The following is a 14,975-nucleotide window of genomic DNA, read 5'->3' as shown; positions in this document are numbered from 1 at the left end:
GCGATGAGACACGAGCTACTCGCCCCCATGGCAATGCCAGCATGCTGTATGAAAATATTACTACCATTATAAATATAGCTGTTGGAAATACAAAGATTAATCAAGTTATCCCAATAATTACGTTGGCAGGGTAAAATTTGGCTATATTCTGTAAAATAATTATTTAACACCAATTTTAGACTATCATGTGGGATGCTAGTAAATAAATTTTTGAAATCATATGTATTTATATGTTTGATGCTATTCATATTGTTCTTTATAAAGGTTAAAATAGGTCTATTGTTATTAATAATTCTGGAGGAATCTATAGCCTTGAAAATCATGCTGAGCAATTCAACTAGCTTACTATGTGGGACTTTTGAGTAGCTATTTCTACAAGATGTAATAAATCTGAAACTAATAGGCGATTTGTGAAACTTGGGAATACCATACAAATACGGAAAATTAGTATTATAGTTACTAATTTTTAACCTTTTTTGTATAGCCAGTAGCTTTTTGGTAATAGTACCAAGGTTACAGTTAGATTTAGTATATGTAGCACTGCTATGTAGTTCATTGTATAATAGTGTGGCATAGAATTTTTTGCAGATGAAACTGTAATTATTAGCGGCCTTATCTATAGTTGTTATGATAAATATATCCTGTAACTCCTTTAAATGTCGTTTGATTAACTGCATATTATATCTTTTGCTATCTCTAATGGTATGATGCTTCCTATGTAAAAGCATACTAAATATATGTTGTTTAAAATCGCTATTAGTAAGAACTAGCCAATTATAGAAGGCCTCTAGTGGTAAATTAAACTTATAGGCCAATTTAAGGCAAAAATGCATAAGGTCAGAATGTATTAGTTTGGTTATAAGATTAGCATTAAGGCTAGTGTTAGGTCTGTATTTAAAACCGTAGGAAAGAACAGATCTCAATTCCTGGTGAGGAACCAGGTTAAGATTACCAGTAATTACATGCCCATGATGTAAGTCAACGAAATCATGGTATTGTGGTAAGTGGCAGTAGCAAATAGCATCCTGGTAGACATTATCTAAGTTGCAGGCTAGCTGCTTATAATTACAAGCAGTAAGCCCAAAAGGTTTATTGTAACTAAACCTAGTTACTATATTCCTATTACTGAGTGGAAAACTGCTAACATGTTTATTTAATATCTCCTTAAACGGTAAGTAGTCAAATATAATGTTACTGAATTTAATATTGATATAGATGTTATGGATAACAGGTTTATTACATAGACGATATTTAAAAATATCCCTAAGTAAGTGGTCAAGATGCTGGTTACGATGTGAATATGTCTGGTTAATTTTTTCTAAGGCTTTTAACTTGCTATGCTTGAGGCCGAATAAGATATCATGTATGAGTTTAATATTTATAACATTTTTATCCCAAGTATCCAGCATGTCGGTAAATTTTCCTAAAGTATGCTTAGTGCGCATTTGAATGCCAGTACCAGTATTGTTAAAAACTTTGTTTCTCATCTTACTACGTGGCAATTTAGGCTGGGATCTATTAGCCATATGAAAAAGTTTATAAACACAAGTATCTAAACTACCAATATTATAATTACGTCCATTAAACAAACTATTGAGACCATAAGGGTACAGGGTTTTATATTTAAGAATATTGCAGTTTTCACGTTGTAATCTAATGCTGTGTCTATGTTCAATATCTAATATAGTAGTAGAAATATTATCGAAACTATGTGTTTGGAAGTGCTGCAGTTCAATGTCATTTTTATTAACAAAATTATTAATATGGGATCTGTGCCCATTAATTCTAATATGTAATTCACCTCCTGTTTGTCCAATATACTTAGCCATACACGTATTACATGTAATTAGGTAAATAGCTCCCCTAGAATGGCAGAAAACCGGATCATAGGTATTATGGGAGACATGTTTAATGTTCATGGCCGGGCAAGTTTGACATCTCATATTGTTGCATTTGTTGAATTTTAAGTATAGCTCCGATGCAAAAGTCCTCGTGTCCAAATGTAAGTTATTGTCTATAGTATCATTAACCGGGCGGTTACTTGGTAAGCCTAATACATTAGATGCAACATGGCTATTTTGGTTACTTATCGGATCACTCATAGCCATAGTAGAATCCGCGGTACAGTTTAGCCTACGCGACCGACGTAGTATCTTATGATTATTCAAAGTGTAGTAACTCATGATAGTATTATAAGGTAAAAATAACTAAAAAATGGGGGAAATACAGTTAACCATCGACTATATATCTTACCAAACTCACAGAGTATGATAACTAGCATAATAGTATCCTTATACTTTAATATAGCGAAAACAAAAATATTGATATAAAAAGATGTAGAAATTTAATGTAATTAGATAACGATAACGATATATTCAGCAAAAATTTTAATAATTACTCAGTTGTGCTTATAATGTGGTAGCGATCGGTCGGGCTAAATATCATCCAGCCTGTATCATTTATAAATTGTTGTTATGTATTACGGTACGACACTTGTTGTTTTGGCATTCTAGACTTACATTTGTCTCAAATCTTACGTTAATGTTATACTAAATTATTCCACATTTCCACTATTATATTATTTTGGCGTTAGTATACAGGCAGATGATAACAGAAACCGATGGCTCAGTCTAGCATGGGTTGGTTATTTTGTAAGGGTTTAGCCCTCGACAAAGTTCCTTGCAAAATAATTTTCCTGTGTTGGGCTTATTATTTTATTATTTTATTAATTTACTTAATATGATTTATATTTTGGTTTTCATGTATACTGGAGATATGGCAGGACTATGGCTATATGGATTTTCAAACTTTAAAGATATTAACTTTACACTATAACGTATCTATTTAGTATATATATATATATATATATATATATAAATAATAACAGATTTTAATTAAGGGAATGTAAAATGTCACAAAAGCCATTGCTTTGTGATGGCTTTTGTGCAAGGATTATTATTATTTTTTTCTTTTACGGCTAATATGGTTTCTTGAATTAGCTGGGGTATTTTCTAGCCATAAAGGTTTTCGTCAGGTATAGTAGATTTGGTTATATAATACTGATTTTTTTGTACTATAGGGGTGGTGGGAGTGAAAATGTAGAAATTTTCCTGTATGTCTTTTTCCTGTATATTTGCATTTTGAGTTTGTTTTCAGATTTATATATGGTCAGATTTAAAAAAAAATTAATGCTATTGTCTTCTAGTTCTAAAGTATATTTCAATCTGTTATGGATGGAATTGAATTTTTGTAGGAGTTCATCAATGGTGGTGGTCTTATTGCCAATGATTAATACATCATCTGCATATCGCATAAATAATTTAATTACTTGGGGTGGGGGGGGAGAAGTTTTAGTACAGTCCATTCCGGTTATTTGGGACACATCGGGACTAGTGCATTTTGGTCCGATTAAGCAGCTGCCCCAATTATCCGAAGTTTCACGTAAATTGTTAAAAATACAGTGTACCCCCACCCCCTTTACAATTAGTTCACTGTACAATCAAATCACATTACGACGAACTCGCCATAGTAAAGTACCTTTCACTATACGATGTCTAGTAAGCGCCGGTCATTGTGATCACGTTTGTGAATTGAATTTTAATTCTATTAAACAGCGATTCTAATTAGAGAAAATAGGAGGAATATTATCCTCAGGCTATAAAAGTAAAGATATATTAAGCACAAATTTACCCTTTATTACCTTACCAATTAAAAAATTAAATGATACCTGAAAATCAGAAGAATATACGTGATATTTGGAATAATTAATACGTACTGTAATATGTACATACGAACTAGTTGATATTTCTGTTCACTGACATTTGTGGGTGGGGGTTAAAATTTAAAACAGTAAAAAGATAAGCAATCAATAACAAAGAACATGGCACACACAAATTGCAAGTAACATGATACGTGCAAGGGAGAACGGAGTAATGAGTTACAAAGCTTTAAAAATAGGAATGAAGAGAAGTTCTGAAAATTAATTTTTTTATATGATTGTAGATTTCATGGAAGTGTAAACACATTTCACCATAATAATCCACAGAATTCCAGCTGTCGGTATTATCGCAAATTCAGTAAGATCGAGTTTACTGTCCGTTTATGATAGATTTCACTAACAGAAAAGCCCAATAAACAGGTGACTGCTAATTGTTTTTATTGTTTTATGGCTGTGACCTCCAGAATTTCGACTGAACCACGTGGTACCGTCGGAGACAATCGTAAGGTAATCTCCAGTGCTGCGGTCTCCTGCCCTGATTAAATGGCATGCTGTCCCAATTAAGCAAAGTAAACCTTGGCTATTTTCTCTATTGGGTTCTGTTCTTTAAGATTTGTCCCTAATAAATGGCTGCCCCGATTAACCGGTGGCCCAAATAACCGGAATCCACTGTATTTGGTTTTCAATGGTAACAAGATAAATTTCAGAAAGTGGGGCAGAAATGCCTAAACCTATTGGGAGGCCGCATACCTGTTCCTATATTTCATTCCTAAAACGAAAATATTTTGCCCTAACTAAAAGGCTGGTTAATTCTAAAATACTATTAATGTTAATAATCCTCGCATTGATAACATTAGTACTAATCACACACAAAATACCATAGTTACACTACCATAGTTACCATAGTTAAAAATACCATAGTTACTCGCACCTCAGCTCCATAATACCTTCAGATGCACAAACATCACATTAATTTTTTCATCATATGATAAACTAAGTACTTTTTTTTGGCAAATACAAAGAAACGTATAAATACAACATCCATGATATAAACAATATAATATACCTTATAAAATGCCAAACAGGATGTAATGCGTGCTACATAGGTAGGAACATCCAAAACAGCCAACACAAGAGCATACTATCATTACAATAGTTTCAAATCAGACCAACCGAACCCAGTCAACATGTACACTCCTTTAATCATGATCCATTAATAGATAATGCAATTACACTAATTAAACTTAAATCAAATTATAAAATATTCCAGTATGAGGCCCTTGCTATAGAATGGTTTTGCCAAAATAGATCATGCGAAATTTTAAACACCAGATTACCTACAAATCAAATTTCTACATGTTTAATGCGATGCATCCTGGGTACTGCGATACTATAAATTATCACTCACAACTTATGTGATTCACCAACTGAAAGCTTCACATTCAGCTTTTGGCTTTTCAACATGCAAATTTCTTTTATACAATTTTTATAAATGACGACCAGGAAAAGGTGGTGCACTCCTTTTCCCTAGGAATATGTTTTTAAATTTTAAATTTAATCAATGTAATGTAATGGAACTTTCACCTTTATTCCCTTTTTACCTTCATTTCATGTAATTTTTAATTTTAACCAATATGGATCTCAGAGGTGAGTACTAAGATAATAAGCTTTGCTAAAATTTCATAAGCAGTAATTATTTTTTTTACCATGAATATGTTTGTGAGGCTTTTGCCTTCTTTTACAATGAAAGTCTTAGATTTCCTAAATATAGCATTTTCTTTTATTGTGCATTTCTTTATATTATTTATTGCTTAAGAATTTATGTACAAAAATATACCATTTATCATGCAATTTAAAATTTAGGCTCTTCTACCTTTGTTCTTTGTACACTCTTCTCAGTATGTACCACCGATGAATGTTTACTTACCTTGCAGGTTGGGATTGAATTCATGGACTTATATAGTCATTTAATTCCTGTGTATGATGTGGAACCATTGGAAAAAATCACTGATGCTTATTTAGATCAGTATCTATGGTATGAAGCTGATAAAAGAAGGCTCTTTCCTCCATGGATAAAGCCTGCGGATTCAGAACCTCCACCTCTGTTAGTATATAAATGGTGTCAAGGTATGATTTACTTGTCCTTTTAAAATAATACTGTTAGCAAGCACTAATGATTATTGCTGTGAATTATTAATCAGTTATAGCTGTATTAATTTAATTTCATTACTGAGTTAGAAGTTTGTGTAAGGACATTATTACAGAATGCAGGCTAGAACATGAAGAACTATAGCACAATGGATAAAGGAAGCATTCAGATAGTACTGCATCCAGGGAACTTACTAGGAGTCCCTAGTGCTGCAGGGTTTGGTCAGATTAGCTCAAGTCTTTTGGTGAGGTTGGCAGGGGGGGAAAGTAACACGAACTCTTGTATCAGTTGTGTGCTGTTGATTCATTGGTGCATATTTTAGGGCTGTTCTGCTGCCAAAATAAGCATAGTCATGTGGGTTAGTATAATATAAGTTAATTAGGTTTTAAATTAAACTTTTCTTTCTAGTAGTTGTAAATAATAAAAAAAAAAAATAAGTAGAGTAAAATAGAAGGAATTCTCTTATACAACTGTTGTTTAAAGAAATCAGCAAGAAGCTAAAGAAATCAGTTTCACTGCTGATATTTATTATTTTACTACTTAGGCTATTTGTGTTACAAAAAATTTCACATTGGAGTCCCATTTGTTATATTAATTTTAAGGGTTAATTAAACTTCATTTAATTATTTGTTTCAGTTAATAATAAATAACTTCAATTAACTTCACCACTCCCTGTTAATGTTTTCCATAGAAAGCTCTTTACACACACACACACACACACACACACACACACACACACACACACACACACACACACACACACACACACACACACACACAGAATGATCACTGAATTATGATCACCTACCTAATACCATATTGGACCACCATTCTCACAGATAACAGCTGCTGTATTACTAGGCATTGACTTGACTCCACTAGATGTGTGAAGATGTCTGTAGGGATCTTCAGATGCAGTGTCAGAATAGATGACCGTTGTGTGTCCATACACTTCACTTCCCTTCCCTTTCCGAAACATCCCCACAGGTCTTCAATTGGATTGAGGTTAGAGGAATTTGGAGGCTAATCAAAATGGGTGATATGCTTCCCCCCCCCCCCCGATCAGTATGACTTCCGTTATGAATGATATAATGTATTAATTTACTATTAATTATACTGGAAAGCATTTCCTAAGCTGTTATTTAGTGTTTTTATAATAAATATTTCACAAAGCATTTTCAATAAATATTTTCTCTAATATTTTTAAAAATAAATTTTTTATTTTATTTTAATGTGTATGCTCTAATTTCTTTTCTCACAGCTGAGGCTAGTGGTTGTTTACCACAGTGCTTCAGAGATAAGAGGATAATTCCCTCTACCCCTTCCCAGCCACTCAATCTGGAAATGCAAGATATTGCATTAATATATACTTAGATGATCTTATAGTCTGATTTACTGATTTCTTGAATTTATGTATATAACTGAATAGAAGAATAAGAAATAGTGCTATTATCCTCTACCTTCTTGTTTGAGGCTTTAATCTATAATCTTCCAACAATTAAGTGTATATATTCTATTATTGATTATTTTTCTATATGCACATTTGCACTCATAAGCCAAAACATTATGGCCACCCATCTCCCATGATGTCTACGAGTAACATCATTGACCAGCACAGCATATATATAGTGATGGTACAGATAGCATGTGTCAGTATTAAGTCCATGCAATGGGAAAATTGAAGGACTAGAGTGTTTGAATAGGGAATGAATTGCAGAGCTAGGAAGACAGGGGACAGCATTTCAGTAATATAGGCATTATTAGTTGTTTGAGATGCTGCTCTATAGCGAAGGTGTTTGTATAAGGAATGGTCTAAGGAAGGATATGCAACAGCTCAATATGCCAGGATGGTACCATCACTGGTTGATAGTCAAGGTGAACAGTGGTTGGCATGTGCCATCTGGAACGACAGATGTCTCACGATCCCTCAATTAACGGCAGATTATCGCTGGTTGACAGTTGAGGTGAATTGCAGTTGGCATATTCTGTGTGGGATAACAGATGGCTCATGATCCCTCAATTAATGGCAGGCTACAACCAGATTGACATTTCATGACAACCCACATTTAACAATAAGTTAAAGATCTTATTTTGTAAGTACAAAATAAGTTATAATAAACACAGTGAACACAAATGAGAAAACTTTAACATCTGAGAAACTCAACGAGCGATTTATAACAATTTTTTTATATTTTTATCAATGTTATTAACAAAGAAATAACAATTATCTTTGAATGTCATTAATAACATAATTTAATATAATCAAAATTAAATTTTTAGACCACAAAAAAGGTCAATCATTTTATGCAGAAATTTTGAATTTATACAAAATGTTATTTATGGATAATTCTGCTTATACGAACATAGTATTATGATTTTAACAATAATTCATTATTCCTCCACCTATTTACCTTAACAATCAAGTTATAAATATATAATGAAAAAGGTGCCTCCGTAGCCAGGTGGGCAGGAGCAGCAGTGTGTAGCACACGCTTCTTGATTAGACCAGGGTTCGAGCCTGTGACCACCAAATACGGAGGATGCAGAAAGGTCAGGGAATGACCACCGCATATCCTCGCAGCAATATGGCCTTAGTTGCTAATGCTCCTAAAAACCAAATAACAACAAATATAATGAAAAACATTCTGAAAAAAAATAAACTAAATATGTTTTTTCTGATAAATTCAATAATCATTTCCAAGTAATTTTTCTGTGTGGGTGAGATATATATGTCTCAGCTATAAAGAAATAATCCAAGACTGTTTCTCAAAATATCATAATATGGATGAGAAATATGTTTGATTGCTAAATAGGGGAAATAAAAATTTTATATAAGAGAAGTTCTGATATTAACACTGTTAAATGATCTTGGCTAGCAAGTAGTTTTTAACACACACACAGGGGGGGGGGGAAAGACCACCACTGGTTGATGTCGAGGTGAATGGTGGTTGGCATGTACTGTCCGAGACAACAGACAGCTCACAATCCCTCAGTTAATGGCAGACTACAACCAGGGCTCACAGAGAAACGTTTTTGAGCACACTACCCAGTGGATAGACTTATGGAGTAGGCAACTATTCATGTGTCCATGTTGACCAACCTTATTGGCACTTTCTCCTGCAGTGGGTGTGGGAGCACTTTTGCTGGGTATTGGACAACTGGAAAAGAGTTTTCTGGTTTGATGAATCAAGGTTTCAGCTCCATCATGCTGATGGACAGGTGCATATTTGATGGCAAGCGGGTGAACAGCTGCAATCAGATTGCACATTGGATGGAAACACCTAGGCGGCAGTGGTGGTATCAAGTTGATGCAGTGATGTCTGTGAAAACAGACATCATTGCATCAACTCATCTCCATTGAACATGCCCTCACCACTAGATCCTATGCTCAGCATTGTTTCTGACCACTTTTGCCCTACTTGGTGACCTTATATCCAGATGCATTTGACTCTTTCAACAGGATAGTGTCCTAATTCACATGGCCCATATTGTGCAGGAATGGTTCAGAATCATATCCAAGCATTTTGGGTGCTCCTCCAGCTGTCAACCCCCCCCCCCCCCCCCCCAATCAATCCATTGAGCTTTTGTGGTATGTGGTGCAATGCAGCATTTTCCGGTTGATGCCAGTGCATTCTGTCCAACTGATCCAGGATACTGGGGACACTTTCAGTCTTGTGGAGTCGATGCCAGTCTGGGTGCAAGCAGTTATCCCAGCAAAAGGCAGTCCTTCACACTATTAGTGGTCATAATGTTTTGGTTCATAAGTGCATGCACACGCACGCACGCACACCAGTTTTAAATCTTGAATTTTTAACATGAAGAATTGCCAGAATAAATTATGTACCATGTTTCTTGTTTGAATCATATTAACTAGTTTTTCAGTTAATGATTATCTAATAATAATGTCCACATATAAATTTCCAATGTCAATTAACAGGAATAAATAATCTCCAAGATGTATGGGATACTACTGAAGGGGAATGCAGTGTCATGTTAGAATCACGTTTTGAGAAGATGTATGAGAAGATTGATTTAACGCTTCTGAATAGGCTTCTTCGTTTGATTGTAGATCATAACATTGCTGATTATATGACAGCAAAGAATAATGTTGTCATTAATTACAAGGTAAGCAAAATTAATATATATTTTTATGCTTAATCACTCTACCGTTTTTTAAAATCAAAGACAGCAGTATAAGTGATAAAATTAAAATATTAATAAGACGGTTGTGTTGTTCATATTGATTGTTTCCTTTTAAAAATAGAATTTAAAAGAAAAGATTTTTTTTTTTTATAATAATAATACAACCACACTGATATTTTAATAAACCCTTATATTCTTATTAGGGAATTATTTATTAATATTTATTAGGGAATGGAGTAGAAGACATCTCAGAAAACTTTTTAACCCAAGATTATTTGCTACAGACTACAAGCCATAGCTCATTGCTCCTTATCTGATGGCAAAATATTTATATTCAGTGGTGAGATCATTAGGTAGCTTAGACCAGTGGTTCTCAATAGGGGCCATGCCGTATTTCTGAGGGGCCACAGGTAAAAGTCATAAAATTGAGGACCATGGAAACTGTTAAATGGGCCACGAAAAGTTCGCTTTTAAAATAAAATTATCACTAATATAAAAAAGAAATTAGTGCGATCCATAAGGATCTCACTAAACTAAGGGACAATAATATTATTGTAATGAATTTTGTTAGGAGCAAAATTGTATATTGTGAATAAACAAAATATTATATGAGTAAAAATTCTATTATAAATAAAGATTGTAGTTAATAAACTCCCTTTTTATTATTAATATTCCTTATATTATAAACAAATAATACGTGTTATAAATAAAAGGTGTAGCAGTTCATAAAGTACATATTTGTTATAAATATTACATTTATTATAATTAAACAATATGAGGAAGGCACAGAGGTGAACAAAACTCAGAAATGGGCCACGAACAAAAAAAGGTTGAGAACCACTGGCCTAGACCATTAGTGGCAAATTAAGCCGGTCACTTTTATACCCTTTGTTTGAAATAGCTTCAAATGTGATTTTTGTAAATTTCTGCAGTGCTTTCATAGCATCAATTTTGAAAGTATTATAAATGGAGGAAGACAAAGGATCAGAATAGACAATTCAACAAAACAGAACAATAATATATTTCAAAAAATATATATATATATATGGAAAAAAAAACCAAACTTAATTTTGTTAGAAAATATGTTTGGCTTTGCAACCATCTGTCATTAATGATGGCTTATGTTTCACTGCATGCCACCTGAAATGATATCAGTATGATGGATGTTAATGGCTTGTTGCTACTGGCCTAGACAACATTGATGGTATATTAAATGCGATCCACAGGTTTTTTGCTTGTGTTTTGTTATTGTTAACTCTCTTCCTCCTTTATTGTTTATAATCCCCTCCTCAGAACACTGATTCCAAATCTCACATTGTCATCCTTACATAGCAGGATCCAATTCTTCTACAGCCAGAATTGTGAAGAGTAATGGCATCCATACCTTTTCACTGGTACTGTAAAGCTAAAACAATTGATGGAAGATCCTCTGTCAACAAGATAACAGAGGAAATCAGTTAACAGAAGAAAGAAGATAAGCCCATGATGTTTATGACTTGTTCATGTTTATTAATGTCAAATGTTTTATGTAGGTCAGGGCTATAGAAGGCTGTACTGTTGTCAAAAAGACCTAAAATATGGTAAAGTTAATTCGATTGGAGCTTGCCAGGCATGTGTGAAAAATAATTATTTCTTTCAACTGGATCACAGTAGACTTTTCTCTTAGCATGCAAATTAGCCTGTGAATGTGCATGCTTTTAGAGAGATCTCAGTTGAGTTTTCACTGCCATCTTGAAAAAAAAAATGGTTGTTGATCAAGGTTTTATATTTTATAATTAATGAAAATGTACATAAATGGAATTAGTCTAAAATTTTTAACATAAAGTGTACCTTATCAAGTTTTGTAGGGTGGACAGTTTAGAAATAAATCCTTGATGCACTCATATGAAGTTGGAATCTAATCTATGGTATAGTTTCTTTCTGTTGCCTCAGCATAATTATGTCCTGTTTATATGCTATGTTTTTCAGTTAATCTCTTTTTTTTTTTTTGCAAATAAAGAATGTTGCCTAAAGTTTAAAGACGCTTACTGACATTGTTTATTTATTTTATAGGACATGAACCACACTAATTCTTATGGAATCATCCGTGGTTTACAGTTCGCTTCATTCATAGTGCAGTATTATGGACTTGTACTTGATTTGCTTGTTTTAGGTTTACAGCGTGCAAGCGAAATGGCAGGACCTCCTCAAATGCCAAATGAATTCCTTACTTATCAAGATGTCAGTACAGAAACTGCTCATCCTATTCGGCTGTATTCACGTTATATTGACCGTGTTCACATTTTCTTCAGGTAATTTAATGAATCAGAGGTGGGGTTATTGATTCATATTATCATTTTAGTATTGTATTGCTAATTATGTAGTTAAATGATTGTTGAATCATTGGAAACTCATTCCCATAAAACTGGGAATAATAATAATTAGAATAAAATTGTTAGCTGTGTTCGGAAAAAAATTGAATTGGTAAGGAAAATAGCTGAGATATAACTTATACTATAAATAAAATCAGTATGTTATATGTTATGCCATGGTCTTCACATTTTACTTTAAACTCTTTTAATGATATATTAATAGTGTCCAAAGAATAAATATCATAATAAATGATCTTTATCCTTTAGAATAGTAACACTAAAAGGTTAGTTTACCATTTGTGTATTTGTTATGAATGTACTTTTATTTGCAAAGATTAACTACACTCTTTTTGACTAAGTTAACTGACTGCCAGATTAGTTAATTTTGAATAAAATTAAGAAATCAAAACATGAATTTAAGAAAACATTAATGTACTTGATAAATTGGGTAATATCATGTTGAGCATTCAGCAGACTTTCGACTACCATACATAAATATGGTTTACACCACTCGAGGTACAACTATTTATTATCTGTGACAGTCTGTTTTTGAGACTAATTGGTCCTGCATTGATAGTGGGTTTTCTTGATTAGCAGATCTTTGGTGACTTGTGAATAATGAAGCAGTTTAATGTTAGTAGTAATGCTGTATGAGGTTAAAAATTCACAGGTATCTAATAAAGTAGAAACTATATAACAAATTCACTAACTTTACAAATTGGAAATTTGATAATTTTGGCCATTTGCTTTCTGATAAAAGACCAATAATTTCAAAACAGCTGTTACAGCAGTTTCTCATATTTTAAATAAATAGTACACTAACACTTTTAGTTGCTATTCATTTAAAAGTAGTGCATCTTAGGAAGATTCATGGATACCAAAGTTAATTTTATCAAAGTATTATATGACTATAGCATTTGCTTTGCCAGTCAAAATGCTGGCCCCAAACATATGAAAGGACAGGTAGTTCTTAATTTACTGAATCTATTCTGAAGGGGATACAGGCTCTCAGTATTGATACTTCAAGTTTTAACCTGCAGGATAGTCTTTTAATGAACCTGGAAATAGGTGGAATAGTAACTATCTGATATTTTTTTAAAATCTTTTCCATGAAGACTAATAGTCCACAACTAAAATTTTCAGTATTCTTAATTTATAAAATGACTGAAGATTTCAGTTTTTTTGTACTTGTATGCTAGCAAGAATCATTCCTGAACAGTTGCAAAAAAAAAAAAAAAAAAAAAAAAAAAGTGCCTAGGAACTTATGTGATTGCACTCCTTTCCAGTGGCAGCCACATGTCATACTTTAATTAAGTAACACGCCATTCATCAAAAGTGGCAATTGCTTATCATTCTTTGGGGTTTAATTTCATTATTTAGGTGTCTTGTTTGTTGGGTGCAAACAAGGCACTCACTGTTTCTGCCCTGGCTTCTGTTGGGAGTAGCAGTGAAGGAAGGGGGGGGGGGGAGTTAATTTGTTCACTTTTTATAAGTATATATTTTTCTCTTTTATATTAATTGAAAATTAGAGTGATTTACAAAAACAAACACCATTGTACCATTTAAGTGTAATTTTGTGATCACACCACTTACAATTTACATTTTAGAAGCTGAATAAAATTATCAAATAATATATAAATAAAATAAATTTCTCTTTATTCTCTGCACAGCCAGTGCAATTTGTTCACTTTTTATAAGTGTATATTTTTCTCTTTTATATTAATTGAAAATTAAGAGTGATTTACAAAAACAAACACCATTGTACCATTTAAGTGTAATTTTGTGATCACACCACTTACAATTTACATTTTAGAAGTTGAATAAAATTATCAAATAATATATAAATAAAATAAATTTCTCTTTATTCTCTGCACAGCCAGTGCAAAAGGAGTTTGCAGCAGTTTAACTGTTTTATTACACCTGCTATACACGCACGACAGTTAACTGTGGATGGTAAATTTTTTGTGGTGTGACATATGGATATATCCACATTATGTGGATATATGTGTCGATATACCTATTTCCTCCAGCACACAATCATCCTTTTTAATATTCAGTTTTCTATTATTCAAAATCCTTTTTATTAATAAAAAAGTTACTTTTTTTTTTTTTTAGATTTTCAGCAGAAGAGGCAAGAGACTTGATTCAGCGGTATTTGACAGAGCATCCAGATCCTAATAATGAGAATATTGTTGGTTACAATAATAAGAAATGTTGGCCTAGGGATGCTCGAATGCGGCTTATGAAGCATGATGTCAACCTGTAAGTATTTTTTAAACAAAAATTAAAGTTTAAATGAAAATCAGCTTTTGAATTTTTCAGTTTTAATAAGATAGTTTTTGGTTTAGGAGAACTCAGTTAAATTTTTATCCCTTTTAGTGGTCGTGCTGTTTTCTGGGATATTAAGAATCGTTTGCCAAGATCAGTGACTACAGTGCAATGGGAAAGTAGTTTTGTGTCCGTATACAGTAAAGACAATCCAAACCTACTGTTTAATATGTCTGGATTTGAATGCCGTATTTTGCCAAAGTGCCGTATGACACATGAAGAATTCACTCATAAGGATGGAGTTTGGAATTTACAGAATGAGGTAATAGAGAAACCATAATTATAA

At 32.9% G+C, this 14,975-nt stretch overlaps 1 protein-coding gene across 1 annotated transcript in view; it reads left to right on the top strand.

The window, feature by feature from the left end:
- Positions 1-14,975, top strand: part of Prp8 (pre-mRNA processing factor 8) — a 247,399-nt gene that overhangs the window by 136,147 nt on the left and 96,277 nt on the right. Inside the window, exons 18-22 of the mRNA XM_090386973.1 lie at positions 5,653-5,845; positions 9,805-9,992; positions 12,063-12,301; positions 14,477-14,623; positions 14,741-14,951. Of these exons, the coding sequence (XP_090243099.1) occupies positions 5,653-5,845; positions 9,805-9,992; positions 12,063-12,301; positions 14,477-14,623; positions 14,741-14,951 (978 nt within the window). The remainder of the gene's footprint in view (positions 1-5,652; positions 5,846-9,804; positions 9,993-12,062; positions 12,302-14,476; positions 14,624-14,740; positions 14,952-14,975) is intronic.

This window comes from Mastigoproctus giganteus, chromosome 12 (genome assembly GCF_048544385.1).
Source record: "Mastigoproctus giganteus isolate SK-2022 chromosome 12, ASM4854438v1, whole genome shotgun sequence".
NCBI classification, from domain to species: Eukaryota; Metazoa; Arthropoda; class Arachnida; order Uropygi; family Thelyphonidae; genus Mastigoproctus; species Mastigoproctus giganteus.
The sequence above is the reverse complement of the archived record's forward strand: the minus strand, read 5'-3'. Positions and strand labels throughout refer to the sequence as shown.